Source organism: Lepisma saccharinum, chromosome 16 (assembly GCF_977018435.1).
Source record: "Lepisma saccharinum chromosome 16, izLepSacc3.1, whole genome shotgun sequence".
Taxonomy (NCBI): Eukaryota; Metazoa; Arthropoda; class Insecta; order Zygentoma; family Lepismatidae; genus Lepisma; species Lepisma saccharinum.
Genome location: NC_139244.1, coordinates 65,434,504 through 65,462,140, shown reverse-complemented (window position 1 = coordinate 65,462,140; position 27,637 = coordinate 65,434,504). Strand labels below are relative to the sequence as shown.

The 27,637-nt window shown below is 39.6% G+C and overlaps 1 protein-coding gene across 1 annotated transcript in view; it reads left to right on the top strand.

The window, feature by feature from the left end:
• The window catches only part of mgr (prefoldin subunit mgr), a 35,612-nt gene extending 12,543 nt beyond the window's left edge, over window positions 1–23,069 (top strand). The window contains exons 3-5 of the mRNA XM_083137469.1: window positions 4,435–4,600; window positions 8,374–8,486; window positions 22,462–23,069. Coding sequence (XP_082993595.1) covers window positions 4,435–4,600; window positions 8,374–8,486; window positions 22,462–22,546 — 364 coding nt within the window. The 3' untranslated portion in view covers window positions 22,547–23,069. The remainder of the gene's footprint in view (window positions 1–4,434; window positions 4,601–8,373; window positions 8,487–22,461) is intronic.
• The last annotated feature ends 4,568 nt before the right edge of the window (window positions 23,070–27,637 follow it).

Here is a 27,637-nt window from a genome sequence, read left to right as displayed (position 1 = left end):
AATAACAGAGTTACCTATGAGACCGGACTTTTGAATCACCTCTAAACATTAGATTCATGTACGTTAATTCAAACAATATTGTATTTCATTTCTGTTAGACTTTTGCTTTTGAATATTAGGAATTTGTCTATCAAAATATGTTATCATGCATTACCATACCTAACCTACCCTACCCTAAATCTGTCATAACTCCGGATCCCATTGGTGTCCCATTTTGAAATTTTTTACAGTTATTGAGTAATAGTATATGTATGACATATAACCATTTTTGAGAAAATGGCCCCCACCTTCAATTGTTTTTTTGCCCTGACATAGGCATGCAATATCTCGTGTGAAAGAGCCCTTCAAGACCTTTCCAATGCCGACTGAATCACTTTTATATGTCATGATTACAGAAATATTACAATTTAAAGTTAACAAGTTTTTGGACCAAATGGACAAAATCGCACAGTTGGCAACACTGTAATTTCGGAAATACAAAAGATATGGATCTACAACTTTGCATATTTTCCTACCTCATGTGACCCTTTCAGTATGCCAAATTTCAAATGCATCAGAATATGTGAGGTTGAAAAGTGCCTCTTCATTGGTTGATTTCACATGGAATGACCCACAACATTTACTGTTCGGAACAGGCTTTCCACTAAGTTATGGTATATTGCTGGTGGATTTTTTTTCCATTCGTCCTGTATACTCGTGAATAGTTAGTTCATGGATGTTTTTCGATGGAGTTGGTCTGGCACTCAACCAACACTCCAGTTAATCCCAAAGATGTTCTAGGGGTTCAGGTGGGGGCATTGAGCAATCCAGCTAAGCAAATCCACCTGATTCTCCTCAAACCAGGATGCAATGGACCCACCTTTATGGGCAGGGGCATTATCATGCTGATAGAGAAAAGGGCCCATTCCAAACTGTTGCCACAGTGTGGGCAGCATGCAATTGTGTAAAATGTCCTCATAAACACCACTGTTCATGTTGCCATTGACCAAAACTATTGGCCCCGAGCCCAAACCATGAAAAACAGCCCCAGACCATGACCTGCTGCCACGTTCACTTGGGTGTCCAGTGACTTTTGGCTATTAGTGTACATGAAAGTTCTAAATCACTATTACAGAAAATAGTTATATGCTTTCCATTATCTGGCAGTGTGTGTATGTTTCTTTAAATTCAAAAACAGAATTGCCATATAATACGAGGGGATATCAAAAAGTAATTGAGTAAATTTTTTACAGCCAAACTTAAAATTATTCACAAAAACTGAAACATACATTTGGAAGTACATGTGTTTCGCCACCTTTCCATGAGATGGCAGGTGTGTGCACCTTGCACGCGCCGAGAGGCAGTTGTTTCAAAATGGTAGCTACGCTTGATTGTGATTTGGTTTCTGTGGTCAAAGGAACAGAAACCACCTGAAATCTATTGTGAGTTGTGTGCAGTGTATGGTGACACGTGCATGACATTCACAAATGTCTGTAACTGGTGTGCAAAGTTCAACGCTGGGCATGTAGATATCTTCTGTGAACCCCATCCTGGATGGACTTCCACATCCAACACGCAGAGAAATGTTGAAGCTGTGGAGGCATTGATTCAGGAGAACCGGCAGTCAGTAATCCAAACAACAGCAGATGCAGTGGGCATTTCATATAACAGTGCGTACACCATCATCCATGAAGAACTTGTGTATCACAAAGTGTCAGTGAGATGGTTCCCCAGACAGCTCACACCATAGCATATGGAGGACCATATAGGATACAGTCTTGAGCATTTCCTCTGGTACCATAGGGCTGGAAATGCATTCCTCGACTGCATTGTTACCGGGGATGAATCGTGTTTTTTTTTTTCATTACACCCCTTTGTGTGTTTCCATACCATACTCCTGAACGAAAGCGACAAGAGTATGGTATGGAAACATACAAACTCGTCCTCACCCAAAAAATTCAGGAGAACCTCTTCTGCAGGAAAGATTTTCTGGGACAGCCAGGGTGTCATTCTTGCTGATTTTGGGGCAAAAGGAGCAACTGTAAATGCTGCTGCATATTATGCCACACTGGATCATCTACGAACTGCTCTACACCGTAAATGTCCAACAAAATCTTTGGACGAGGTCATCATTCTCTATGACAATGCTCACCCCACGTGGCTGCATCAGTGACTCAAAAAGTCAATTCCTGGCAATAGGAAATTCTCAAGCATCCAGCATATAGTCCAGACCTGGCTGCATCAGACTTTCACCTGTTTGGCCCACTGAAGGAACACCTTGCCGGCAAACACTTCAGCTGCGACACAGAAGTTGTGACAGCCGGGCGTCGTTGGTTACACGTCCAGCCGAACGATTTCCACCGCATGGATGGGCATCGAAAAATTGGTGTCACGGTGATACAAATGTATAAATGTGTATGAGATTGTTTTGTGGAAAAGTAGAGTAATGTTCAACCTTCAAAATGTATATTTCAGTTTTTGTTAATACTTTTCCATGTGCCTGTAAAAATTTACTCAATTACCTTTTGACATCCTCTCCTACATATTACTTAACTCTACATTAGGCACTTCATTTTCTGTAACATGCATAGATGCGTGGGATACACCTGTCCCCCAACACTTTAACTATCTTTAAGGTATGAAATACTTTGTAAATTATACTGAATGTTCTTGCTGAATGTTTTTTCTTTGTCTTCCTTCTGAGATCTGTTTCGATTTTCTGCTGCACTCTGTAAATTTCTTAATATTATAAAGTTAACATGACTTGAATGCTTGGGAGACAGTCATGCCTAAATATGTTGTAACCAAAGCAGTGCCATGTTCACTTTGTCACGTGGTCACTTTCATGTTGACCTTTCTAACTGACACATACCTACGTGTCCTCCCCTTCCTCACTAACGTGCTTCTTCTGCATAACATATGAATCTGCTGTGTGCTCAGTCTTTCTCATTTTGATATTTTCTTGTTACATAATTAGTCCCCCAAGCATGCAACTGATGTTAACTTTATAATATTACGTGGCTTAGAAGTGCAACAGAACAACCCAGCTGAGCTTAGAATGAAGGTATAGAAAGAATGTTCAGCTACACACAAGCCCATGTGCAGTAAAGTTCACAGTTTTGCAACTTCACAATGAATATCTCTGGGGGACAGCTATACCCCGATGCTCCTAACAGAGGGTTAACATACCCAGTGCTCGAAAAATCTTCTTCAGGGCTAGGCGCCAGCTCTGAAATTCAGGCACCAGGAGACCACCTACTGGCAATTGTGCATACTGAAAGAAGTTGAGCATCACCGTATTCAAAACATCGCTAAATCATGTGAGAAAGCAGAAAATTAGGGGTTGGGGGACAAGGAGTAAGGAATAGATACTGATTCTATGCAATGTTCACAACGTTGATAAAAAAACATTTGCTAACTTACGCCGTACTGCAATTTGAACTTAGAATCTTCAAAATTTTGTACATGCAAACTTAAAAAAACTGCAATATTACAGCAAAAGATCACAGTTGCCAGGCTGAAATTTTTAGTCGCCATGGCGACCTAGCGACTGGGATTTTTCGAGCCCTGAACATACGTATAGGTTATTTGTTGCAGTGTTCATCTTACAATATTATTATGTTTTGATTTACATTATACAAGAAAAATTGAGGCATTAGTATTTTTTGTTGTAAAATAAATCATTTACCTAATCAATTAATAATAAATCATTCTCCTTAAATTATACAGGGTGATCCATTTGGGTATGGATAAAATAAAATTGATGTGAATTTTTTTTGGTCAAATGTAATTTCCTGAAATATTGTATACAAAAGACTGAAAGATGGGAGTTTTTATTTTTATACACTACTAACAGTTTGGTACAGTTTTCAGTTTTCTACATGGCCTACATTGCAAACTCTGCACAACTCATAATGATTCAATTCATTCCACGTCTGGTGTAACATCTCTGGGGTGATTCTGTCGAAAGCCTGTGTCATTTTGAATTTCAAATCATGAATGTCTGTGAGTTTCTGTGAATAAACAGTGTCTTTAACGACACACCAGATGAAGAAGTCCTACTATCACATTTACGTTTCTATTAATGTTTTATTTTATCCATACCCAAGTGGATAACCCGGTATTTCCATAACGAAGTACCAAAAAGCAAATGTTAGAAGATGTACTGTACTCCTTAATTCCGATTGATAAATGGGTCCAATGAAGATTAATTTCTTTTTCATATTAATTTGAGATGTAATTTTGGTGAGAAGAAAGTTTCTTACTGAATTGAGGGTAAAATAATTCCTCACACAATCTTGGAACAGTGATCCTTAACTAAGATCATGTTAATTAAGGTTGTAGAAGATCCATAAGATGAATTTGAGTTGAATGTGAGACAGGTATAATGTTTTTCTAGAAAACGCAAATGCATTTGTAATGATGAACTCTCTCAAGTGATTTTATATTTTTCAGGTTGAAAACACAAATACCTGATTTAGAGCATTCATTGGAAATGATTAAGCTGCTGAAAAAACACCAACAATCACCAAGCGACATTGAAACGCAGTTTCTTCTGTCGGAGCAAGTTTTTATGAAAGCTCTTGTTCCTCCAACAGAAAAAGTTTGTCTGTGGCTTGGGGTAAGTTAACGTACATTGATAGTTGTTACATATTAAAGTATAACTTACGCCTTCTGCCAACTTACGTTCTGGTAAAAAATAATATAATTTTCACTTTGTTTTCTTTATTTTTCTGGCACATCTGGCATTTTCAATGTATATGCGGGTTGTATATCGTGTACCACACAGTGGTTCCATCACCTTGGGGATGAGGTCACAAATCTGGTGAATACGCTGGATGGTCCAACTCTTCCCATCCCCATCGGCGCAGTAGGTCCCGTACACAAGCTACCTTATGTGGCCTTGCATTATCGTGGAGTATGATTGCATTATGCAGTACGAGTAGATCTGGATGCTTCTCCCTAATGACACGTCGTAGATCACAAAAACTTTAGGCTTGGTGAAGAGGATGGTCCTGCCGATGGTATTTGACGTCTTCCACTTCGATGGCTGTGGACAATGTGGGAGATTATTTCAAAGGTTTGTCATAATCAGACAAGGTTTTGTAACATGTGCACATGTGTATGTCACAGGGTCAGACAGGTTTTGTAACTTGTACATTAATACATGTGTATGTCACAGGGTTGCTTGGGTTTTCTTTCATGATTTCTACCAACAAAAGATCCATAATGGATACTCTTTCAGTTGTATATAACATTTTTTTAATACATCCTTCGATTGTCGAATTATTACTCGGTTGCCATGACTTACTCCACAACCTTCGTATACACAACTTGGATGGCTCAATAGTAAGTATGAGCAGCAAGTGATGCCATTTGGAACAGTTGTCAGTTATCAGTTGTACACTATCAAGACATTTTTTTCAAAAATAACAATTCTGTAAGAGGGACCCATTGAAAGTTTAGTTGAAGGTTTCAACCTCTCAATCATCCATCCTGGCAGTTTGTGAATATTTCCTCTTGTGATAGCTGAAACATGGAAGTCTGTGCAACGTGGCCATCAGACTCTGACACATTGAATCATGGGTTTAGGGATGAAATTAATGTCATACCTGCCCTTGTCCATATCATGGTACATCCATTGTGATAGGTCTCATTTGACAGATTATTTTTATCCCTTAGACGACGGAGCATGTTTTGCCAGTAAACTCGCCAACGGTGGAGGTGTTTTCAGCATGAATTTTAAACTTTCGCATGTTTTTAAATAACATTTTATATCTCTGGAACTAAGAACGCTAGAGTTACAAATTACACCTCGTTTTGTTCAGTACACATGGGGCTGTAAGGCTATGCTATAAAAACAAAATTTTCCGTTATCGGGTAGAAGAAGAAGAAAAAATGTTGTTTTTTTTTTACAAAATTTGAAATTCGTCGGACCCCCATGCTAGCAATTCCAGGACGAAAAGTGCAAAATGGTACCTACATATTGTCTGATACGTTTTTCATTATTGTGGAAAAAATTGCGTACATATTGCAGATACTTTCCGAAAAAAAAAAAATCAAATGTAAAGCAAGAAAAAATCGAACGTGATTTCCCAAATATAACAAAAATGAAATTAATTTAACCTTAGTAATTGCTAATTACATATCTCAAGACTCATGCAGAACTCAAAACATGTCCGAGAGACAGTATGTCCAAAAAATCACATACTATGAGAAAAAGCTTTTTGTGACAATATGTCACAACCCGGCATTTAAGGGTTAAGAAGTGATATTTTGTTAATTGTGACATGTATTGTTTTTCATTAATCTGAATAACATTCATTTATACTGAAAAGCAAAATGATGTAGATTGATTTGGTTTATTTACTTTGTTGTTCTGCCAGTTTTGACTAATAGCGAGGATGAGGATGGGTGATGGATGATATGGTGAAATTGATGGAGGGACACTGACAAGGAACACCCATTCCCAGGCTAGGATTCGGACCTCTGACGCCTCTGCATGCTGTGCTAACCACTTTGCCACAGAGACCAGCTAATTGCCATTGTATTAATTTTTATTTGCATATTAGCTCATTTCTAGCACTTGGATGTCTATTACAACCTTAGTGACAATGAAGTTCGACCAGTCACAAATATAGGAGTGCGTTGTAAAAGAAGGAGAACACATGCATATGCTGAACATATTTTATTCAGCAGGCTACATGGAACAAAGGAAAACATAAATTTCCGCTGCAAGGCAGCAATGTATGGTGTCCACACAAAATAAAACATTTTCGTCCATCTACACATGACATTGAAGTTCGACCACTGTTAGAGGGGATCCTGTTTACCATGGTGTGACGCCGCCCCGTCGGCGAATAACTGTGGCAATGCATCGGGGCATGCTGCGGACGAGTCGTTCAAGGTATTCCACATCGATGCTGTGCCATTCCTCCTGCAGGTAGGCGATAAGAGCAGCCACTGTCGTGGGTCCCCTCTGTTGCACACGTCGCTTAAGAACACGCCACACATTCTCAATGGGCGAGAGGTCGGGACTCGATGATGGCCATGGCAGAGTTCACACGTGATGGCGAGTCAACCATTCTCTTGTCAGCCACGCTGTATGAGGCCTGGCATTGTCGTGTTGAAAGATGAGACGCCGCCTGTGGAACAGGTGCCTTCGCACTGTGGAAAGATGCCGCTCCAGTATGCGTGTATAGGTGTGTGCATTCACAATGCCCTCACAGACGTGTAGTGGGCCAACCCCAGATGCCGTCATGCATCCCCATACCATCACTGACGCAGGTTTCTGTACCCGACGTGCATACCATTTTGCTTCATTCTGTTCCTCCTTCCGACAAATGACTGTTTTCCGTATTTTCCCGTACACAACATTGAAAATGGATTCGTCCGTCCACAAAACCCTGTTCCACTGCCGAAATGTCCATCCCCGGTACATTCGTGCCCACCGTAGTCGATTGCCTTTGTTCAACATGGAAAGGAAGGGTTTACGTTTCACCTTGTACACTCGGTAACCGCATCGCTGTAGGTAACGGCGAATGGTTCTGGTTGACACTTCAATGTGAAAGCGTTCTCAAGTCCACAGTCGTAATTCGGCCACAGAAACATGATTATTGGTCTGGATATAGCGCCTAAATATCCGTAGGTCACGCACGCTCAGCAGGCATTTTCGACCGGGGGCCTTACCTGGCTCTGTAGTACCCGTATTTTGGTGGTGTTTGATGATGCAGTGGACGGTTGACTTGGGTAAGTTCAGTTGGCGCCCTATTTCCCCTTCACTGAGTCCATCCCGTTGCAACTCCACCACTCTTCTCCTCACGGTGTTGTCAATAGGTTTGCCCCTGGCCATGGTGATGATGCACTGCGGTTCCTCGGTGCACAGCACACGTTTATATACGGCGGACTCTTTTATCGTGTCCGTGACGTCATTCTTCCGTCGAATGCGCCACTATCTGGAATTTTCCGTATGGGCCTGGTGCCTGGTCGAAGTTCAATGTCACGTGTATAGTTCCCCGTTTTCGTTCTTTACGTGACCTTCGGTGCAACATGCTGGGATCACGATTCTTGCCTGCTCACACGCCTCCTCTTACACACATGCGTCACTTCTGCGGGTCACCCATTCCACCGCCTATGCCTCTGTGCATTTAATCACGTATTCCTTTCTGGTCGAACTTCATTGTCACCAAGGTTGTATTTTCAATGGTGCCATTTTTCTTCCCCTTTTAATGAACTCTTAACAAGTAACTGAAAAGAAATTTGCTCTGTGCTGCAAATCTGACAGAAATCTTGTTAGGCACTTGGCCATGATACTGTCTCTTCATTTGCAAGTTCATCCATTCCAATTCCAAATTACTTGTGAAAGTAACTAGCTTATTTCTTTTTATCCCTCAGGCAAATGTAATGTTGGAGTATACTCTTGATGATGCCGTTTCACTTCTCTCCAAAAACATAGAGACTGCCAAAAAGAATCTCTGCCTTGTAGATCATGATCTGGATTTTCTTAGGTATGTATTATGTATATGTATATGTATATATTTTGCATTAATATAGGTAAAATACAGTTTTTACTTCCATGTGGCTTATAAGGTTCTTTCTAAAACCAGCATTTTGGGTCCGTTGCTGGATCCTTCTTCTGGGTACATTAAAATCACATTAACTCTTTCCCTCGTGGCAAGATTACGAACTTTCTGTCTCAATCCTAGCGAGAAATTTAAACAGAATTAACCTAAAAGATCTATTTATTCTCTTTGGATCAATGAAAGCATATATTTATAATGTAATAGTTTTAGCATTTTAGCAATTTTAGTAGTTAGTAATTTGTCCATGCAATGTGTGTATTATGCACTGGGGTTAAGATCACAATATCTTCACTATCACTTTCGTCTGATCTATTGGAAGATATTTACATCTTGAATTTCATCAAGTTTGGGAATGTAGATTTCATTTTCACTTTCTTCATCAGCACAAATTTCATTCACTACTCTACTCTTTCAAAATCCTGCAACTTGATCGCCTGATTTCCCTTTCGAGACGCCATTCTTCTTTCCTTTGGTCTGCCGCAAACACATGGTTCTCTGGAACACAATAACAACAATGGGGATAAAAATAGACTTGCACCTCACAAAACAATGACTCAAGAGCGATCTTCCCTCAACACTTGCAAAAGATTTTGCAAGCACGTGTTCAGCTGCTAGGCGGCAGGATAGCTCGTGTGTCTGGGCATGAAAACACACTCACGCCAGAGAACGGTTGGCCAGGGAAAGTGTTAAAGAGATAATCAAGTTAAATTAAATAAGTTAAGAGGATAAAGGTCACTTGTTGTACTGAGTGCTGCAGCCAGTGGGCAGGTGATGCATGTTGTTAATGCAAGGCAGCTGATGACTATGAAGAAGAAGGTAAAGTGTTCCCCTGTGCATAGCACCACGCCATGAAGGCGTATAGGGGGTGTGGGGGTAACGCCCCACACTTTCTTGATCCGGTCGTGAGTGGGGGTGATGTGATCAGCATCACGCCCCTGACCGCCTTTACCCCCCAGGGTTTCCCCCAGGTACCCATGTTATTCGACGCTGGGTAGGCGCCGGGGCCGCTTCCACCGTTAGAAAAGTTCCCGGATTTGAACCGGCCGGGGATCGAACCCGGGACCTTGAGCATGGTAGTCAGACGCGTTACCGACTGAGCCACCGCGGCCACTTGATGACTATGAAGCAGTTTGCTTTTTAATGAAGTGGCTTTTATTCTTTTTCTTTTCCACTTTTTACTTGATTACCTTTTTAATCTGGTTTTATTGAAGCAGGAGGATCCAGTGACAGACCAAACATCAGTTTTGGAAACATACAAGCCACAAGTAAGTAAAAAGGGTATTTCATCTCTAACAACACTGTTCTACACACATTTTGTTACAGAAATGAAAGTACCCATTCTTTACTAATCTGAGGATGCTGAACACAGAAATGACATTAAAATAGTTCGATTGGCTCTCGTTTTTGGCATAATAGAGGGAGATGGGGAGAGGAGCACATTCAAGCTACCCAGCTCAACTCTAGTATATGTGGCAACACTACTGATGGTCTGGTATGTCACATTCCAGTATACCACACCATCCCTTGCTGTTTCAGATCCCCTCAACATTGGCCAGTTTGCATTCAGTTGGACAGTGTTTCCAGAGTAGTGTTAGATTTCGTATATGGCAACACTGGTGGCTGTTTGGCAATGTAGCATCCCAACAACATTATATTCAGGGAAGTATATCACCACCTTTGGCTGCTAGCGAACCCCACAAGATAACTAACTAACTCTCTAGCCTTCTTAAACCCGAAGGTTTATGGCTGCAGCAACACAGGCCTTCTATCTATACTTATCCTGGGCATGATCTATCCACTCTTTTCCATCCTTTACCTATTTCCTTTAGGTCCATCTCAATGTTATATCTCCATCTTTGTCTTGGCCTTCCTACAGGTCCCTTACCATCAGGTTTTTCAACAAGAATCTTGTATACCACAATATAACACAGACCAAATTAAATGACCTTATCAGGGACTTCGAACTTCCTAAAAATAATGCCAAATTGTTGGCCTTACGGCTACAATAATGGAATCACCTGGCAGATGATGTGAAGGTACTACTCCGTACAGGCAAATAATTTCTTCATTGCCACCCTGGCCTTCTTTTGCGGGCACTCTTAATATGTTTATCAAGTTATGCCCACATTGCTTATGATTAATTGCTATGTAACGTGAATTATGCTCATCTTGAAAATAAGCACCAATGCATTGCTTATGGATAACATGAATCATGCTGTAACTTCAAATTAAAAGCTAATCTTGGAAAATGAAGTGCATATTCGTGTTCAGGAGGTCAGTTTCAGTAAGAAACAGCTACTTTCCTTTCCGTAACAGAAAAAAAAGTGAAAATTTGTAGAACAGTCTAATTAGCACCTGTGTTTATGCAAACATTTAAGAAATTACTTGAACTTGATTCAGAAACATATACAGGGTGACCCAAAAGTCCCACACCTTAGGATGGATTACAATATTTGTTCAATGTGTTGGCTACCATTGTCAAAACACAACTGTAGGCAGTCAGTCACCCATCGCTCACAGGATATGGGTCACCAAGTCCAGCAAAATAGCATGCCACTCAGAAGCAAATCGCTCTCAAAGATGCTGTTTGTCCCTCATTTTCACACTGTACACCTATGCTTTTATGTAACCTGTGACGTCGCTGTGCGAGTAGTCTTCGCGTCCACACGCAAGCATTTCACATACTCCTATAGTGCAGGACTTTTGGACCACCCTGTATTTTGCATGTAATGTACATAGTAAAATTATTTTACCAGTTTGTATTCGTAAGTGACTAATGATATTGAAACAAGGGTGAATAATTGTTAACTTATTATAGCTAACATATATGTTCAATATTCCAATGATTGCTAAAGTTGTTAATGTGTCTGTAATTCAGTTTCAGTTCTTTACTAATCTAAAGTTTCAGCAAATTCTCCCTCTTAACCCTTAAACGCATGAATTATTTTTTGTCAATTTTTTTCTTGTTATTAGTCTAATATCTGTTATGTACTAATAAGTGATTTTGAATCATTTTTTGAAAATTTTCATTTGAAATTTTCGAATTATGCCCCGTTACCATATGGTAACGCTATGCGTTCACCCCTACAAATTGATTTATTTTTGAAAACTTTGAAATTTCTCAATTAACCTTAAAATTGCTTTCAACATTTGATTTTTTTATATATAATACAAATATTATAGATCCATTGTACATTAATCTCTCATTTTCTGAGCTAAAGCCATCCAGATAACTATTTAGTACATAATGATTACTCTATATTCACATATTGTATATCACCCTTGAATATTCAATTGTCATAGAAACTTTGAATTGATTTGAATTGAACTTTTAAGTCCACTTTATGCACAGAATAGCTTATCGGAAATGGACCTAGAGTTTGAAGTGTCATCGGAACCACTGTGCCATGTACCTCCACTGTGTATCGAACCCGGGACCCCTTGATTACAAGGCAACGAAGTTACTACTACACCATTGGGGAGCCCCTTGTCATAGAAACGTATGAAACATGGAACGCGAAGTCCAACAACATATTTGACATGTCCAATGTGAACACTACTGGTAGACCACCAGCATAACACACATCTTTCAAAACCTTCCTTGCGTGTTGTAATGGGCCGCCACGCCCCCTTAGGTGCAACACAAAATGATGCCACATAGTTTTGAGCAATTTCCATCCAAATCCAAGCTGGGAGAATTTTTTTCCTCTGAAATTCTTGTAGAATATGCATAAGAGAGGCTGCAGGCTTTCTAAATTTGTTTTCAATGTCAGTGGAATCTTCTTATACTCTTGCCTTGAGAGATGCCAAAATAAGTGAGGCATCCACGGAAGATTTTCAAGCACTAGACAGGCTTTGTAACCAAATCTTATAGGTTTACCTCTAATAAAAAGCTTGTGCGAATGTTTTCCATAATACGGGATCACAGACTTAACAAAGTTTAGCCAAACAGGTACAAAATGTTCCATGAAATGGTCATCAGTTATTACTTTTATTTTTATTATATTTATTATTGTTATTATTAATAATAATAATATTCAAATAACATATAAATTATAAGCAATAGAAAAAATAAACCATACAAAAGACGAAAGAGGCTATAAAACTTAAATTTCTCATTTTACATGCGATAATAATAGAATAAATGAAGTATAGTAACGCCACCGTTATGAGCAAAAATTGAACAAGTGATTCATATTCTTGAACAGAAAACATAATTAGTTTTAAATTACATGTGTTTACTAAATGCTGAAAACATTCACAACTCCATAATGAAAGACAATCAGATAAAAGCACCATATTTAGTTTCCAGCATATGACATTTTGAATAAAAAAATCGAAGGTCAAAATAAATACATTCTCTCACAACAATGCTGTTACCTTGACTGAAACTAATTGTCTCAAACACAAGCTGTATGCATCCTCGAACAACTTCTGGCACTAGATTTGCCTACACACTCAATTTAGACAAGCTTCTAGTACGAAAGTGTGTGAATGTTGAGCCTTACCATATGGTAATGCTATGTGTTTAAGGGTTAAGGAATGCTTAGTCCAGTATGTGTGTCCTTTTCCCACTTTGGAAATCCTTTATTTGGCCTCTTTCAGGCTCTGCTAATCAGGTGCCCACCTAGTTTGTTTGTAAAATGCTGCGGCTGTCTCAAAATATTTCTTTCAAATTGCTTTTGAAAGCTTGTGCTTCCAGTTTATCTTTTAAAACAAGTACGCTTGACTCTGTACACCCTCGAGAAAGTAAAATATGGTTTGTGAAGATTTTGTTGTTTATGAACATTTGCAGTTATTTTAACTTGCGGGTATGTGTTATTGTGGAGTGTTGTGTGTGTTCCCGTGAAGCAGAACAACCCAAAGGCTTCACACCAGTGAATATAGCACCCAACATCCACAACAGCAGCTATAATTTTACATCGTTAGGTTAGGATTGGGACTGGTACAGTGAGGATGCACTTACATCTGGCACGGAGACTGCCTTGATGGAAGTGACCCTCTGTTGCCGCATCTACTACGAAGGAACTCTCAGTCTAACAGCCAATTAGACCTACCGCTGCCCCCTGTTTGGGCAACAAGCGGCAACCTTTGAAACTCTCATTCCAGAAACAGCCAACAGGGAAACAGGATTTTGTCAAGATAACCCGCTCTGCACTGTGACTCCACACTGGTTCCTGGCTTGACTCTACTGTAGTTATTTTCATTGTGTTGTTTCGCTATTTTAGTAAGACAGTTTTCACTAATAATAAGCAGAGAAAGTGCTTCGAAATGGTAGGTATTTACTTATGCAGGCCATACTTTGGGATCAAATATCTATGTTATTTGTGTTTGCCATGTTCTGGAACCAACTTTACATTACATAAAACATCAAAATCTGTTGATTAAGAAAAAAAATTCAACATAATTCTTGAGGGGCTACAGTATTTGTTTCCTTCCCTTGGTTATATTTTACTCCTGGCAGCCAACTAGTACAGCTCAAAATGCTTGAGCTTCAGATTTAAGTACCCTACATTGGCCACTGTATAGGATTTTAATCAGGCAACCAAGAATCTACACTTGTAATTTTATATACTGTGATGAAACTATCACTATTAAATGTAGAAACTTTGAACTAATGGGAGTTCAAAAGAGGAAACTTGGGATTACCTAATGTTAACAAATTGTCTTTTTCTAAGTAATTTGAGGGGCCTCCCCGATGGTGCAGTGGTAGCGTCATCGCCTTGTAATCAAGGGGTCCCGGATTCGATACCCTGGGGAGGCACATAGTGGTTTGGATCCCACTTTAAACTGTAGGTCCTGTCCTGATTAGCCTTTCTGTGAATAAAGTGGACTTAAAACAACAAATCAATCAATCAATCTAAGTAATTTGTTACATGAAAGTAGAAACCTTACATTCGAAATAGATTTTTTAAGTAGAAACCTTACATTCGAAATAGATTTTTTAAACTTTGGTACCATACAAGGTCCATTCAAAAAGTATAAAACAAATGAAGCATGTGTTGAGGAGGTGGTAAACACATTCATGTGACAGAAAGAGTTGAGCAATGGTATTACATCAAATTTTACCAAATGCTTGATGATAAGCCAAGTGGAAACCATCGAGAAAATGGCTTTTGGTGACAATGCCATGAGATCATCCAAATTAAGTACAATCACTTTGAAGTTGGCTGCACTTTCGTGGAGAGCGAACCATGTTATGGCAGGCCATCAACAAGCCGAAACGACGACATGATTGACCCAAGTGCCAGAACTGGCATGTCACTATCCAAGAACTTATAGACAAGGTGAAGCTAAGCTTTGGTTCGACATAATCCATTTTGTGAGGGGAATTGTTAGCAGCTCAGCATTAATTTTGTGGACACTCTCCACTCAGCCAAATTCAGGACCCAACATTGGTTTGACCAGCTCCCTACTCTCCCGACATGGCTTCTTCTGATTTTTAGCTGTTCCAAGGCATTATGACACGACATGTGACAGCTCAGCCATATTCCATTTCCCAGTGGTTCTCAATCTTCTTGAGCCTGTGGCCTGGTAAATTCATTTTTTTAACAGTCTATCCAAACAATTTTACTCGTAAATAGCTTTTTACGGCCGTGCCCCATGTATCTTTTCCCCATAAGGATAACATGCCTAGAATATATCCTGGCCAAATCTGTTCTATGACTCTCAAGGGCTCTGATCACTTTTAATTATTTTTTTTTAAAACTTGACCTCAAAGGTATGCAATATGCAGTTGACACACACAACTATGGTTCGCACTGGGCCTAACCTGTTTCTATCATTACCAATTGTACCCAGCATAACTCATTTACATTTTATAGGAGACGTTAACCTTTAGCATCCAGATGGTCGATCTGGGAACCATGCCTGTATTTCCAGGACGGACGGTCGATATATCAACCAGCAGTGCACGGCAGCAATTAACATGCTGTTTGTTGAATACTACACACCATATTTCAGTTGTCTTTTTTTATCCATAGTATACTTATGAAGGTATGACATACTCGAATTACAAAACAATATATCCATTGTTACTATTTTTAACAAGCGCCATTTGAAAAAGCCTTTTTTTACCCTTTTGTTGGTATGGGATAAATTGAAGGTAAACTTATTTTTTGAAAAATTCAAATATTAACCTATTGGTGCCCAAGTATCTCATCGAGATACTTTCCTGTAACCCCCGGGTGCCCAAGTTTCTCGATTGAGATACCTTGTTATGCTCTTAGTTTTTACGTTATTATGTCGCTATTTTTGGCTGGAATTGCGATTTTCTTCTGTCATATTATTGTTAACACATATGTTAAAGAATAATGACTCTTGCACGTCTTGGTGTTGAACAAAAAAGGCAGGAAAATGGCAGCTTATTTTTGTGTGGCTTCCTCTCAAAGAAAAAAGAATTTTGACAAACAAAGGTGGGATTTGTTGTTTTAAAGCAATGCATTTCTTCCACCACTGAAAACTCAATGGGTGAAAAGTTTGCTTGTTGGTACCCGAGGTCACAAGGAACTTTCCCCGTGTCAGCACAAGGGCAGAGGGAGAGGGGTTGAGGAAAATGCATTGTAACAAAGCAAAAATTTAGGCACGCCCGAAAACAGATCTTCGTTGTCGAGCACAAGTCTTTCTCAAGTGGCTGCAACGTGACTTGCATTGTCTAAAAAAAAGACTGGTGATGCACATGCAAGAAAGAGCAATATTTGGCTTGCTTTAGTCACTCAGAGCGGTCACATCCATCAGCGAGGCTCGCAAAGTGTGCGCGTGGCTGAAGTTATTTTTTGTGGTGTGGTGGTTTTTATACATCACAAACTGACAAGTGTGCATGTGACTTGTGCCATGTGAAAGTGTCATTTGTGCCTACAGTGTCATGGATACAGACTCTGAGTGGGATGAAGAAGAACTTGACATTCCCTCTGGCATGTCATCAGAATATGATTCTGATGATATGTCACAAAGACGAGACACATGTTCCCCTTCCCCTCCTCCTGTATCTCCTGTTGACTGGCACCTCCCCCCCCAAACCGGTAGGACTGCTCCCAACCTGCAACTTTTCCTAGGACAGACTGGACTGAAGGCTGGACACATGGACAATCAATCCTCACCCTTGGACTTTTTTTACACTGACTTTTTCTGCAGAAACCTTCCAGCATCTGGTGACTGAGACCAACAGGTATTACCACCAACATATTGCAAATCACCCAACGACAAAGCCCGAACGTGACATGACCCTTGACGAAATGAAGACTTTCATTGGATTGACATTACTGATGGGACATGACCGAAGATCAAGTTAGAGAGACTACTGGTCTAGGAAACCCTACCTCCACACACTTTTTTACGGACAGAAGATTTCACAAAACAGATTTATGCACTTGATCAGATTCCTACACTTTGAGGACAATACCAAGGACCCCTCCCACCAAAATCCAAATTATGACAGGCTGTGGAAGATGAGGTTTGTCTTTGACAAGATCAATGAGCTTAGCTCTAAATGCTACTATCCTACAGAGCATTTAGCAGTTGATGAAGTTATGGTTTTGTACAAAGGCAAAGTCATTTTCAAACAGTATATTCCAAAAAAAACACAAGAGGTTTCGGATCAAGATCTATAAACTCTGTGATTCTTTGTAATATACGTATGACATGACGGTGTATCTGGGCAAGGACAATGAACGCGATGCACGCTTTAGTTGTAGCGATGACGAGGAAGGTGCAAGGAGTTGGTCATAAGTTATTTATGGACAACTACTTCTCTTCTCCAGAGCTATTTGACGATATTGCAGCAATCCCCGATGAAAAGGCCTCCCACCCCACTTTTCAAAGGCAGACTTGAAACTGAAGAGAGGAGACATACGTGTTCGGGTGAAAAATGACTTGACTGTGATATGTTGGAAAGACAAAAGGGAGGTGTACGTCTTGACCAACATGCATCAGCCACCAGCTGAGGGAAATTTCTGCGATGGCAATGGCAACGTACTCAAGCCGGCTATTATATGCTAGTACAATACCCACATGGGTTACGTTGACAAGGCCGACTGCATGACCAACTCCTATGGCATCCAACGTAAGACTATGAAGTGGACTGTCAAGTTGTTCTTCCACCTACTCGACCAATGTGTCCTGAACGCCTACCTGCTCTTCAAGACATTTCATCACAACGAGAGGCACTTGGTGTTCCGTGAGAAGTTGGCTCTCTAAGTCTTTTGGAGACAAGTGGCAGGCCAGGCACTCGCTCTCCAGCTCCCCAAGCAGCAGCACAGCCCGGTCCATCTTATTGCAGAAAAGCTAAGCGGTACGAGGTTCATGGTTTCCGTCACTTCCCAAAGATGGCCCAAGAACAACTGAGATGTGCATCGTGCAGGTCATGAACCAAATGCTGAAGCAGGTGCCGCTGCATCACGTGTAATGTGCTGCTGTGTCTGAAGCCATGTTTTATGGAGTACCACAAGTAACGTGTCATGGCTCCAGACCAAGCCTGGCTGCTGCTGCAGCAAAGGTAAGAACAGAAGACATCATCTTTGTACTCCTGTTCCAATGGATTTTTTGACAAATGTGACTTTCGTAAATTTCTAAACGAGTCAGTGGCACGCAGACCACTTGTTTTGGGGGTATAAGTCATGTTCTATTGTTCATATGATGCTCTGCATTTTGCTCAAAATTGTCCTGGGCACCCGGAGCTTACGTGGCGAAAGAAGGTCGGGTTCCAAAAGGTTAATTGTAAGAATGAATAAAAAGCATATTTTTTAAGTAACATCTGACAATTAGGGGTCCAGGGGGGAAGTAGTGGCAAAGTTCCAAAGTTTGAAATTTTACATAATTATACAACATTTCTCAATGCCCTTTTTTTTGTCATCTCTATGACAATTAATTCTCGAGCTACGATTATTTTTGAAGATTAGGCACACACAGGAAATGTACTGTGTAGAAACTTTCAGCGAAAAATGCAGGCTTGACCAGGACTTGAACCCGGGTCTATTGCTCCACCACTGAGCTACCGAGCTGGCCTGACCTTCCTGAGACCCAGGTTCAAGTCCTGCTTGAGCCTGCATTTTTCGCTGAAAGTTTCTACGATTATTTTTGTATTTTGCGGCAAGTTTGAAAAACATGTGCTTCAAAAGGCACCGGTTTCAATGGGAATGCAGGCACATGAGGCTTCGGGAGATTAAGTTTAAGGGACTTTAGACTCACCCTGTACATAGAATACTACCTTTATGAGTATGATGTTAAGTACTTGCCTCGGGTTCGATCCCCGGCCGGTTCAAATCTGGGAACTTTTCTAACGATGGAAGCGGCCCCGGCGCCCACCCAGCGTCGAATAACATGGGTACCTGGGGGAAACCCTGGGGGCGTGATGCTGATCACATCACCCCCATTCACGACCGGATCAAGAAAGTGTGGGGCGTTACCCCCACACCCCCTATACGCCTTCATGGCGTGGTGCTATGCACAGGGGAACACTTTACTTTTTTACTAACATTTGTTAGGCCAGTGCTTAAGTTGTGGCTTTCACTATATTCTTAACATAATCTTGTTATAATGTTACATATAAATTTCCAACATATTGTTCCTTCAAGGGGTATATAATCTGTGACCTACTCTTCCATGAACTTCTGCATACCTTTGAGCTCAAGTTTAAAAAAAAATATTAAAGTGATCTGGCCCTTTGATCATAAAGAAGATTTGGTGGGAATGCCTACATTCTACGCATTATCCTTATGAGAAAAACAAAATCGCGTGGGGCGTGGCCCGGAAAATGTCACTCGGATCCAAAATTTTACGTGGAGTGTTTTTAGGTCCATTAGCCTCAACTTGCTAAATTCTCACATTTTGGGAATTTTGGACCAGGCTAGCAAGTCTCACATGAGCTGGATTATGATCCTCATGAACTCTGATCATAATATTATGACTGTATTCTGGATCGTAGCCTCCATTGTGTGTTACGGTCACATCGCAACACTGGTCTATCGCCATCATCTACCATAGAGCTCAGTTCTTTCTGGATCACCTTGACACACTACACCTTAGCACACTTGCATGTGAATTTCATTTCCGCAACCTAAACATGCTAACTAAATTCTTTCTTGCCATCTGATGACATTATATTGGGTTGATGCATAAGTTTGTAGCATTTGTGTTTGGTATGGCAACACTGCAGTGTTAGAAGTTTGCTTATCATTTAACGTTCATCAATTGGAGCATTGAATTATGCTGATTTTAAGGAAGACAATGTTATTTGTGGGCTAAAGAACAATAAGTGCCAAGTGGGAAAAAATGAACACTTCCGGCATATTCTTATGTCTGAGTTTAACAGAGCAGCAAAGGAAGTGGAGGTGGCCAATGGGGAAAGTAGGGCATGAAAATCATTTTGTCATTTTAAAGACTGCAATTTTGACTTGAGTTCAGGAAGATTCATTGAATGAAGACAGTTTAAACACTTTAATCCACAACAGTCGACCCGAGAATTAGGATATGTGATGAACTGTAACCATTCAACCATCATGCTACATTTGCATTCCAAGTGAAAAGTGAAAACAACACAAATCATCGAGTAGGCCATGAAGACTGCATCAAGTGCTGCTGCAACACGATAATGCACGCTCACACTCCGCTAACATGACAAAAGCTGCTATCCAGGAGTTTGGTTGGGAGGTTATTCAACATCCTCCTTACCCCCCGATCTTGCACCCTTGATTTCCATCTTTTCAGCTCTTAAACCACCAATCTTCAAAAAAACTCCTTTGGGAACGAAAATTCTCTTCAAACTTGGCTTGACGACTTCTTTAACCCCAAATCAGATTATTTCCTCAATCAAAAAACTGCCCCAGCATTGGTAGACAGTCATAGACAATGAAGTACGAGGCACATGTCAAAAAAAAGGGATGGCAACACTGATGAAGCTGCAACAGAGGTATATTTCTCAGTGTGGAGGTCCGTACGTGCGAGTAGCAGGAAGTTGAAATGGCTGCTGTAATAGAAAATCCCGCCAAATGCAAGGTGAGGTTGGTGATTAGATTTCTCAACACAAAAGGACTGAGTGCAGCTGACATTCGGGGTGTAAGGGGTGCTCCTTCCATGTAGTGCATCCAATAGTCAACCTCACTTCCACATAGTACACCCTGGACTGCAGACTAATGAGGCTCTGGCGACTGGCCCCATGGCCAGTATAATTCTGTGTCGTCCTGTGTTTTGTCCTTGTTTGTGCTGAGCGCCATTTTTAGCCTCAGCTTTTAACCAAGGTAAAGAAATTTTAGTTTTCAGACACGCTTTTATTTTTGTTATGATAAGTGGCTGGACCCCGTATAGTGTGACGGGTGCAAAATAGCCTCAGTGCTAATGCACACAAAAAAATTTAATTCAAATTCAAAAAATACAGCTGACATTCATCGGGAATTGTGTGCCATTTACGGACCTACAGTAATGAGTGAAGGAAAGGTAAGACAATGGTGCCATGCTTTTCGGGAAGGACGACGTTCAAATGTTCATGATGATGGGCAGAGCAGCAGGCCTAGTGTTCTGACAGTTGACATTGTTCAACATGTTGATGAGAAATTACGATCCAATCGCAGTTTCCTGAAGTGTCTGATAAAATATTGCACCAAATTGTAATGGACAATCTGGGTTATCACAAACTGTGTGTTAGGTGGGTGCCAAAAATGTTGACAAACACAAAGATGAAAGAATGATATCAGCACCGGGGAGAAGGATGAGGATGACTTGTTTTCTCACATAGTGACTGGGGACGAAACCTGGATATCATGTGTCACTGGTGAATCGAAGCAGCAATCCATGCAATGGTGTCACTCCGGTCCACCGACACCGAAGAAATTCAAGCAAACACCATCACTTCGCAAAATCATGGCAACCATGTTTTGGGACCAAAAAGGTGTAATCCTCCTGGAATTCCTGAAACCGGGACGAACCATTACAGCAGATGTGTATTGCCAAACACTGTCTAATCTGCGACGTGCCATCCAAAACCGGCGAAGAGGAATGTTACGGTCTGGAATTCTGCTTATTCATGACAATGCCCGCCCACACACAGCTGACCGTACTGTTGCGACAATTCAAAAATTCCGATGGGAACGTTTTAATCTCCCACCATATAGTCCCGATCATGCTCCAAGTGATTACTTTCTGTTCCTTCATCTCAAAAAGTGACTTGCTTCGCAACGTTTTGATGATGAAGTTCTCAAGACATCAGTTCTCGACTGGCTGAGATCCCAGGTGACAGATTTCTATGCAGAGGGTCTGCAGAAACTTGTTCCACGGTACCAAAAATGCTTGGAGCGTCATGGTGAGTATGTAGAAAAATAGCCAGGGTATGCACTTATATAGCATCGAAATGAAAATTTTCTCGCTTGATTTTATTCTCTGTAATAACCAATCGGCCCTTTTTTTTTACATGCCCCTCGTAAAATATATTACTGATTAATTTCTGTCATTTGTCTATCTCAAATGAGTACTAATCAAAAAAATAAATAATAAACTTTTGTGACGCTGAAAAAATGCTACAAACTTATGCTTTTTTTTTTTTTTTTTTTTTTTTTTGTGGTGGTGGTGGTGGTTGGGGAGCTCGTCTTTAATCAGCAGCTGCCATCTAAATGCCAAAAAGGGGGCAGGGTAGAAGCCATGAAGATGAATTTCTCAATAGGTTTCAATTGTATTATACAAGATTAATTCTGCTAAGGAAGTAAAATTAATTACAACTATACACAATTTCCACGAAACATTTGTCGAATTTCAGAGGGGACTTCAGCCCCCAGAGCCCACTCCCTGGCTACATCCAAACTTCTTGACGTGTCTCTTCACAGAATCAAACTTAATAAAACCACTTGTTTAGAGCTATTTAAAAATGAATTTTCTCTCATACCCAGTATAAATTAAAAATTTCATTTTATTTCAGAGACCAGTTCACAACAACAGAAGTAAATATGGCACGTGTATATAATTGGGATGTGAAAAGACGTCAAGCAGCAAAGTCATCCTGAACAATAATTATAGGTGATTTAAAGAAATAACCTGTGGAACTATTTTTCTCATGTCCAGAGCAATTTATGCTTACTAATTTTTTAATGCTTTTGAAACATTTCTTTCTCAAGAGTGATGCAAGATTTCCACACACCGTGGGCTCATTAATCTGCATCTTGGGAATTTATTTTGCAGGATGGAGATATGTAATATGGTCAATGTAACCACACAATCTGATGAATTTTTCTCATGACATAATTTTACAAAATTACAGTTAAACTCATACTCTATTGAAATAAAATATGGCGTTACACCTGCAGATGTTCATTGATAATACATATGGAAGCAATGAAAGAGAAGTTACATTACATGTTATCTAATGTAAACATTGTCTCACATGTGTTGTTAATGTCAGTATATATAAAATTAATGTAATTGTAAAAGTTTTATTTTTATTGCACTTTGTGATGTAGTAATAATTTTTCAGTTTACTTTAAATCTTAAATAAAATATATACTTGAATTGTTCATTAAGTTTTCCATACATTTGCATTTTTAATGAAGTTGTTATCCTGATGTCCAAAGGTTTTTATGAGTTGTGTTGAATTAACATAATAAGAATAAGAAGTTGTAATAATTAGAACTGTGCAGTGTTCATGTAGGCACAGCAGTGGTGAGAATTATCTCATGATAAATTGGTCATTGAGTCTGTAAAATCCAAGACATATTGCTGGCTACTAGCAAACATTTACAGATGATTTTTTTTTTGTTTGTCCATCATCCTGAGGATAAATAGTGCCTTTCACAGCTGAGGAGTGGAGGCTAGCGTGCCAGAAAGTAAGATCGTGTCTGTCAGCAAACTGGATGCAACATCCGCGTAACTGTAACTGCTAGCTATGGAATGAAATAAGCTCGTACAATTCCATTGACAGTTACAATTAAAATGTGGGATGTTGGAAATGATGTCATGCATTGAAAAATTTACGGCATATTGTTATAAAATTTTCACTAACACGTATCAGTTCCTCTTCCCAAATTGCTTCAATTTCCATCCTGATATTTTTTTTTCAATTCTTCTTCAGGTTTAAAAGCTTGGTAGCTCGCCACGCAGATGTCATGAAAATATGTTTCTTGTGCAAGATGCTGGAGGAATTTTTGAGGTGTACATAAAAATTCGTTGTTTTAAATTGTACATATGGTGCAGCATTATTAGACTGCAGAAAATCACCAGTAATACGTAAACTAAAACAAAACAATCTCAAAGGGAGAAAGAAAACACCGTGACACTTCACAAACTGGACACCAGCTATCTGGATACTGAAGCACTGTGTCCAGTGCCAAGGTCAACGAACAGCTGTGGGTCTAAATCCTGGCAGATGCACTTTCACTGGCCGGTGCATTAGCCAGCACTCCATGGCCACCTCGTCCTGGAAATCACTGTATTTCCAATTGCCAGAAAGACAAGATGATCATGGAAATTTAAGATAATTTTCTGAACTTGGCAACCATATTCCAGATAATCCCTACAAACAGTACAACGAACAGTCACCTAACATCCAGTTTGAATTTTGCACATTATTTTTAATACTGAGTTTTCATCATGCTCACTTCATTCCCCATCACAGGTCAAAATTTTTGTACTTAGTTTATTTTTGATTGCAGTAAATCAACAATAGTTTTCAACATTTGTAAATTTTTATCCTCTGCCTTGCACAACTTTCTTGTGTCTTTTATCAAAGCCTTTGCAGTGGGACCTTGTTTTAAATTTTTCAGGATGCCAAGATAAAAACTTACAATCCAGAAAATTTGTATAAACATTTTTGCATCATTGGCACCATGAAGAGTGGGAAGTATAAAGGACAAAAATGTAAAACCACTGTTCTACTGTATTCGTTTCTTAATTATTTTTTGCATAAAAGGAAAGTAATAAAGCTGAAGTGACAGGTGCCATGTGCCACGTGAACTAGCCAATCAACAGCAACGGAGCAGCATGACAGGCCCCACAAGCCTGCATTCGATTGATGAAATCCTCAAGCGATACGTGTCGCCTGTCGGTTCAGTGTGAATTCTCTTCATGTGACTGAAGTGTTTTCAATTTTAACTTGTTTTGAAAACCAGAATGGTAGATGACTCTGTTTCAATGTAAGCAAGATCAATCTTTTATGGTCTCAAATGCTTTATATGCACCTTGTCACACAGATGTTCATAGAAAAATACTTGAAGGAAAAAAAATTACTGTTTATAGTACTTCCTAAATTAGAATACTAACAATAATAGTAGATCAGCTTCCCAATGGCATAGTGGTAATGTAGCCGCCTTGTAATGTGGAGGCACATAGTGGTTCGGATTCCACTTTAAACTGTAAGTCCAGTCCCAATTAGCCTATCTGTGCATAAAATGGACTTAAAACAAAAACTCATAATAGTAGATCATTGCCACCAATAAACCACAAGATTTAGAACTATTAGAATTAGAGTTTAAAATTTAGTAGTTAGATTAGAAAACCATGCTAGTTGTGAAATAGAACTGATTTCTGTCCATGCATGGAGAGAAAGACCCCTTGATACAGTTCTATAATTGGAGCTGTGTAAATTATGGAACTTGACAAAGATTCCCAATGGGTGATGTGAAACAGTTTCCTGTCTTTGTCATTGAGAGATATGTTGCAAGAAGTGTGTTCAGTTAATTATGATGTACTGAATAAGGAACAGAACTTTAGATCAATGTAAGTTTCCATGTAACAGACTTAATGGAAATGGAGAAAGGTCCAGCGTGTACTACACTTGAGATGGTTTACGTTGGGACTTCCACGTACAGCTTTACTCCCCTGAATAAAAATCTGTATAAAATCGGTTTTGCAACGTGAATTGACAATGATAATACATTTTAAAAACAGATGCAAAGAGCTTCAAAACTAAACCAATATTGTACCCAATACTAAGAAAAAGTTGTTTTGAAAAATTGAAAAGTTCTGTTTTTTGACAAATTTTAAAAAACTGAAAATTAAGAATTGTGTTTAAAATCTTTCTGCCTGAACCCTACTAAAATTTCATAATGATGGGACAACAAGTTTTTGATTTAAAGAATTTCAAAGAGCGATCATTTGCAAAACTAAAAAAAAAACCAGCTCTTTTTTTGTTCTCGCAGCAATAAAAAATACAAGGCGCACTCGAAAAAATTCTGGTTAGCATAGATTAATGCAGAATTGAATAAGCTAAATTTTGATGTAACTCATTTTTATGTAGGTCTACTGGTTAATTTTTAATTGGAGTCCAAACTCTAGTATCTATAATTTTTAATTCGATAGTAGGCTCACTTTCTGTGGAATGACCCTAGTGCAATGCACTAGCAATCATACATTCCTGCAATAGCGGAAGCAAGTGACGTCAGCATTCCACAAAACACTACCGGGTACATGGACGTCAACAAGCGATGAACCCGGAAGGCTGAGTCGGCATCTGTGCAGCACCCTGTGGTAGGTTAAAAGGGGTAACTTCCAGAATTCGGGAGCCAGTCAGTAAGAGAGACAGTCATTTATTCACTCATTCATCTGCCAGTTAATAATGAGTAGCCAACACCGAGCGACAATAAGCAGTAGTCCGAGAGTAGCTCTAGGCTCTCAAGTCGCTATCTCACTGAGGGCGACCTCTATGTTACTAAACATATCGGCCGTGTGTGCCTCCAGTCAACTTGACTAGTACTGCTCACTGACTCAGTCATGTCAACCAAATGCAGCCCAGAGTGGTAACCAATAGCTACAACCCATGCATCATCGATCTTCCACAGAAACTGAAGACTGTGGGCCAGCGAACCCCGGAGACCGAGATCTGTCACCTGATGTTTGCCTAGCCGAGAGGTAAGATGCATCATCGACATCCCTTGATTCCTTCCACACTCTGCTTGGGCCAAGTTGGGAGATTGTAGGGGGAACATAAAATGTACCTTTGCTCTATAATCAGGCCCCTTCAGCATTCACGAGTTTGATCCCCGCATAGAATGCTCATGATACCAGTGAACGCAACAATACATATGTATATAACGCTTTACTTTTCTGACATCTCAAACAGATCACCCATATGTTCATATTCTTTACCTTTAAAAACATTAAGTATTAATAAATTATGGCATAATCAAGACTTCCATTATGTCTAAGCTTCTGGACTTGGTCGTATATAAGGGGAGGATATAACAGGTCCAAACCCTTCTCATTGGCTTAGAATACATTTTGCACTAATTGTATAATCAAATAACCAACATTTCAAAATATGTCGAGATGCTATATAGATTGAAATGTATGTTAATATCAAGCAGCTGTTTTAATAATGAGAGCTTAAATATAACTAACTAAATCTACTACAAAAATATTGTTAAAGTTAATACAATTAACATATATTAAGGCAATATTTACATACAAATTGTTTAATAAAATGTTAGTTTATAATTTAGATGTGATTATTAAAACTACTAAAATTGTACTATCCTTACGCTAATGTAAGTTGAAGCCCACCCATTACTTTTGAATACATGTAGCCAGGCCATGCTTGTTGGCAAATATAAAAAGTTCTTAATGAATATTGCTGTGCAAACAGAATGACAAATTTGAGAAGAACCTCTCACAGCTGCCATTTCAGGGAACAGAATGACAGATTTGCCTGAAGTAAATGTTCAAGCATAGTTCTCAAGAAAGCTATTCCATCATGCTTTGAGATCACCAACCTATGGGCTGTGAAGCCACATGTTCTAGATTTGAAGGTCACAGGCATAACATGCAGCTATTTTTTTTTTTTTTTAACCTTTAGTTGGTCGTGCATGGTGTCTAGTTCCAGATGAGTGGTTTTAACGTCACCATTTGTTAACGATTGTTTTGTGAACACTCCCTCTGTCTAGCTGAGTTTCTGACCTTCCTCTTTTACACCATGACTTTGTTTTCAGTGTTAGTCAGATCATTGAGCCACTAGGGAGGAGGGGGGGTCGTTAAAAAAAAAAACCTGGTCTCTGAGACCGTGCGCAACTACGAAGTGTTAAAATCTCAAATAGAAAAAGACCTACCTGGTATTGCCTTGTAAAGAAAGGCTCCTAGAGTTTAACTGCCACCGAGGACACTATGGAGTG